The 5,532-nt window shown below is 35.8% G+C and overlaps 1 protein-coding gene across 1 annotated transcript; it reads right to left on the bottom strand.

The window, feature by feature from the left end:
- Positions 1-3,164: 3,164 nt before the first annotated feature.
- On the bottom strand, positions 3,165-4,689 carry LOC105115122 (uncharacterized). The gene is made up of 3 exons (XM_011011920.1): positions 4,414-4,689; positions 4,219-4,294; positions 3,165-4,108 (listed from the first exon to the last, which is right to left on the bottom strand). Exons 1-3 carry the CDS (start codon positions 4,630-4,632, stop codon positions 3,357-3,359), a joined length of 1,047 nt encoding a protein of 348 aa, XP_011010222.1. The 5' UTR covers positions 4,633-4,689; the 3' UTR covers positions 3,165-3,356.
- Positions 4,690-5,532: the final 843 nt, after the last annotated feature.

Here is a 5,532-nt window from a genome sequence, read left to right as displayed (position 1 = left end):
TTTTTTTTTAATTTTCAGGAGACCTATAATAATCGGTTGAGGGAGAGATATGGAGACGATATTTTGAACCATCCAGAATTTGATCCGGATTTGTGGATGGGGGTTGGCTCCTCAAGTGGACCTGATAAAAATCGGGTTTACGGGCTCTCCAACGCTGTGGCTCAAAGCATCTCAAGAGCAACAAAAAGCGAAGTATGTTAGACAAAAAGCGAAGTATGAGCAACAAAAAACGGAGTATGAACAACAAAAAGTGGCTTACGAACAGCTCCGCGAAATGGTTATGAACATGGCAAATAGTGGAACATGTGCGCCTAATCCTTTTTGGTCGTATAACCACCAGCCTCCTCCAGGATCTCCTCCTCCTCTTCCGGCTCTACCTTTATATTAATTTGTAATAAACATTATTTAATATTAAAACTACAATTAATATTTTTTTTGAAACATATTCAGTTTGTAATGAATATTATTTAACTTTGTTTTTTTCTTTAATATAAAGTTTATTTGCATAATTGATTTGTATCACAATTAATTTACATAGTTTTATATTATATATCCTAAATAATTTTTCAAAAACAAATTTAGAAAAAAAAACAATTACTAATGATTTCATACACTCAACGACCGCATTGCCAATGCAATTACTCCATCGGCATTTAACAGTGGCTGCCCTACTTTCCGACTAATGTACAGACGGATATATTCGGTCGGTATTTCGTATACTCGCCAACCGACTTACCGACGGATAAACTCCGTTGGAATTTGACAGTAGCTGCCATATTTACCGATGAATTTACAGATGGGTGTATTCGATCGATATTTCATACACCCACCGATAGCCCTACTGACGGTTAGTATCCGTCGGGAAATCACGATATCACTGACGGAATACAAATCCGTCGGTATATTCAAGTGAGAATCTTTTTTTTGGCATGCAAATTCCGTTTGTAAAACCATCGCCAAATGGTTTTTTTGTTTTTCCGACCGATATAATGACGGAATGTTAATCACCAACAAAAGGTAACCCGACGGACGTAATCCGTCGGTGATTGCGTCGGTAAAAAAATCATCGACGACCTTTTAATCATACACCGACAGAATATTTCTGTTGGTAAAACTGTGAAATCTTGTAGTGATTACACTAATTATATAAGAAAAAATATAGTACTACCAGGTTTAAATGTTTTGGGTTTAGCATGTTTGTTAGATCTACATTATCTTAGATGTGGGTGATTGTCAAGTCCAAGTTTCTTGAGTTTGATATATTTGTCAGACTCATTTTACTTCATTCTCTTTAGCGTGTTAAGGGAGGATGATTATTTTCTTAAGCGTTTCAAGAAAAGATAAGCATTATCATAGGTCTATAAGGAGCTTGGCATACTGTCAAGCTTAGTGTGTCCGGAGCGTGGCACAATGCCAAGCTAAATAGAGCTTGGGAGTGGTTGGTGCCAGGACTTGATACACTGTCAAGCCTTCACTTGAGCTTGGCATACTGTCAAGCTTAGTGTGTCCAGAGCGTGGCACAATGCCAAGCCAAATAGAGCTTGGGAGTAGTTGGTGCCAGGACTTGATACATTGTCAAGCCTTCACTTGGAATATGCTTATTTTCTTAGGCATACACAAAAAAAAGAAGGTAATAAAAGTTTTTCAAGCTTGTTAAAAATAAGTTTATCATATTGTAATATTTTTTTTGCTGCCACTGTAATTATAATTCAATTTTGACTGCTACTATTATTATTTAAATTATTCAATGTCTAGGTTAAAAACAATTATTTTGATTTTATGTTGAATTGAATTTTTCAAAATTTAATAGCCAGTAGCTGCATCGACTTCCAGTTAGATATATGCAGACTAGTGTTGCAAACATAGATCGAGATTCAATTGATTGTTAATGGATTTTGAAACATATGGTTTAACAAATTATCGAGGAAGGAAGGGAGGGGATTTCACAAGTCTCTTGCATGACAATTGACAACCATTTTTTTTAGACGACCAAACTATCTGCTGTAAGCTATTATCGAGTGTGTAATTAAAGATAAACAGCCCTGTCGAAAATCAATTATCATTCCATCTTTGCGTCGTAAAGGTGGGAAAAAACTGTATGCTCTGTAATTATCTTCTAGATCTTTGAACTAAGACTTGAAAGTTTTTTTTAAAAAAAGGAAACCAGGTTTGGTGCAAAGTCTGTTATATTTTGTTATATTTGGGTTCTTAATGGGGGGGTTCATATTGGATGAAATAAAATTTGAATTAATTTCACGGGTTCGACGAAAGTAATAATACATATAAAGATGAATATATTTTTTAGAGCAAGCTTTCGATGAGACTATCATTCACTTAAATGAACAAACCTCCGATTAGGTATATAATACTCTCATGTGTGAAACATAAAACGTTAACTTCTAAGAAGAGTACTAGATGCCCCCTTTTCCTTTCAAGAAGTGCACGGAAGGCAAGTATACTCCTCCGAGTATATTCTACTGTGGATTGAAAGGCAAATTCAAGGTGGAGGATGGGTTCCGAAAGTGATCATGTTTTTTATTCAAGATTCTTCATGTCGTATGATTAAAGCATCTTCATTTTAAGGTAGTTGTTATAGTGCAAGCCGCTTTTCAACCTCTACTTGGTAACCAGATTTTGGATCAGAAGGCAGTCCTCTAAAAGATGCAGAGAATGTATCTACGCCGAGTGCATGATCACCTTATCCTTTAGACGATTGAGAGAAGATTTACTGATCACTTGATGGTCCCAATTGCCAGGACGCGATCTGAAAAGAAGAGAAAAAGCTAGAACCGATCATATGGAAGAAAGTGGCACTCTCTTTGAGAGCGAAAGATGTACATGAATAGAAATGTCTTTGCCAATGGAAGGGATTGCTTTGAGGAAGACCACCTCAAGCATTTCCGATTTGAAAATGCAAGTCTTCATACATAGCATTCACCCACCAATATAAGGGTGAATTAGTGGGGAAGCAAACTTGCTGGAAATGCCCATTTTAAAGTTTCAGGCAGCAAAGAGAGCAGCAAATAAAGCTATATTTTGATGTTTCATAACCAAAAATCTCATTTTACACGAAAGAAACAAGGCCTAGAATTAACCAAACATTACAATTAAGGCTATATAAAGTATAAAAGTACAGAAGCAGCAAATAAAGCTAAATAAAGACAAAACATTAAACAGCTTGAGACCCCATAGCTGCCCTTTTTATTGCTCCACTATCTTCACATTTATGCTCCATATTGCAAAATTAATCCATCCACCTCCCGCACAAGGCACTACACTATATTAGCTCCCTAGTTCAAATTTTAACTTCCTTTGTATACGTACCCCACGTTACATCACCCATTAATTACGAATATTCACATGACTGAGCATCCAGTCTCGTTATCATCATCACCAAACTCCTTGATAAGATCGGATGGCGGGGCTGGTGGCTGGTACCTCTGCTGGTGATAGTGAATCTGAGCATGCATGGGATTTGCATAACAGGACTCACTAGCACTACAATATGGTGTGTTGTAGTTTATTCCATAAGCTGGAATAGGTTGATTATACATTGATGGATACGGGTATACATGCTGATGTGGAGGGCTTTGACTCATCAAGGGCATAGATGGAGCTGAGTCAAGATCAGCCATGGATAAAGATCCGGTATCAGCCGGTACACCACCGGAATTATCACCACTGGCACCATTGTTAGAATTGCCACTTGGCTTTTTCTTTTTCTTCTTCTTTTTACCACTGCCACCACCACTAGCAGCCGCAGCAACCGAAGCAGCACTTTCTAAGCCGGCATCGTCATTTTCCGCCCCTGAGTTTTGATCATCACCACCATTTCCACCACTAATTTTAGCGCCCGTCTCAGGCTTTTCTGCTGGAGTATTCTTCTGATGATCACCACCACCACCAACTTCTTGGACATCTTTAGGACTCTTCTGCTTGTCATTGTTCTGGGATTTTCCAGACTTTTTCTCCTTATTGTCGGAGTTTTTAGGCCAAAGCTCTGCGTATTTCCCTGATCTCATCAGCTTCTTGATAAGAATCTGCGCGTCCACGTTGCCAGTAACTGTAACCTTATGCTGGTGAGAATCAACTTCTGTATTATAAACACCTAGTCGAGAATAAAAGAAAACATGCAAAGTGAATACATGCATACTACTTCGTACAAGTTGATAGATAAAGAAATGAATCTCAAATCTGAGTATTTTACACAACATATACCATCAATGCTTTGAAGAACTTTCTTAACTTTCTTTTTGCATCCTTCACAGTGGATTGAGACTTTCAAGACCCATGTCTGCAAAAGCAATTGAGAAATGGATTCAGGAAGAGGAGAAGAAACAGTCCGTAATGATGAAAGAAGTGAGGGGAATACTAGGTGGACGTACTTCTATCTATGATAAGAGCAGTCTTTACCTGGTATTTCAGCTGGTCTAAAGCCTCTTCAGCTGGTTTTGTGACCATCTCACAGAGATGGGGCAGTGATGGCCCTATTGGGAAGAAGTAAAGGAGAGCTTTCGAGTGTAAAGGCAAGCTCAAGAAGTAAGAAGTACCGAGAGGAAGGACTGGTGTTATAAAGCATGAGAGAGAGAAAGGAAGCATTAGGTGTGGATGCCACGTCACTACCAGACTCATTAAACTAAAGAGCGCTACATTAAATCAATCAGCAAGTCACATGACCACCAATTAACCATAGTAAGCAGTTGTCTCCTGCAGCCTGGAGTCTCCTCCAACCAAAAAAAATATAATAAAAACAATATGAATATGAATATGAGTTATAATTTGGTTAGGTTTTAGATTTATTTTTTAAATATTATTAATTAAAATATTATAAATTTTAAAATTATTAAAAATTTATATAGTTTATAATTTCTGAATTTCATTGAATTAATTGAGATGTTTATAAATTCACCAGATATTATAATTAAAAAAAATAATAAAAACAAAAGTGAGCGAATCCCACGAGCTTACAGCCACTGGAATGTTCTTGTCTTCTACACCTATTACGGAGAAAAATCTTCAGGGCTATCAGTTATGGCATGAGGTGGAACTTGCACGCCTCACTTCAGCTGATGTTTGGGGTTGGTATTATTTTAAATTATTTATTTTTATGATAATAATTATATTTTAAAATATTTTTTATTTAAAAATATATTAAAAAATATTTGAAATTTTTAATTTTTTTTAATATTATCAACATATCAAAATAATTTAAAAATACTAAAAAAACTAATTTAAAAAAAAAAGTAAAAACTTTTTAACTTAAAAAAAAGGGGGTGAAATTGTAAAATTGAAAAGAGAGGAAGAATCTAGAGGATTTGAGTTCTCATATCAAAGTGGCTGCAATTACATCTGACATGCATCTCTATCCACTGAATGATAAATCTAAGATTTAAAAAAATTCAGAAGCATTAAATAATTTTTTTTTTAAAAAACAGATATTATTTTTTACCCGATTAGATTATTAGATTGGTGTTTAAATTTTGTTAGAATAATGTTTAAGATTGGGAAGGTTAAAGTGATGCTATTTTTTTT

The sequence above is a fragment of the Populus euphratica genome, unplaced genomic scaffold (assembly GCF_000495115.2).
Source record: "Populus euphratica unplaced genomic scaffold, PopEup_1.0 scaffold647.1, whole genome shotgun sequence".
Lineage (NCBI taxonomy): Eukaryota > Viridiplantae > Streptophyta > Magnoliopsida > Malpighiales > Salicaceae > Populus > Populus euphratica.
Note: the sequence above shows the minus strand (reverse complement) of the source record. Positions and strands in the feature narration are given on the sequence as shown.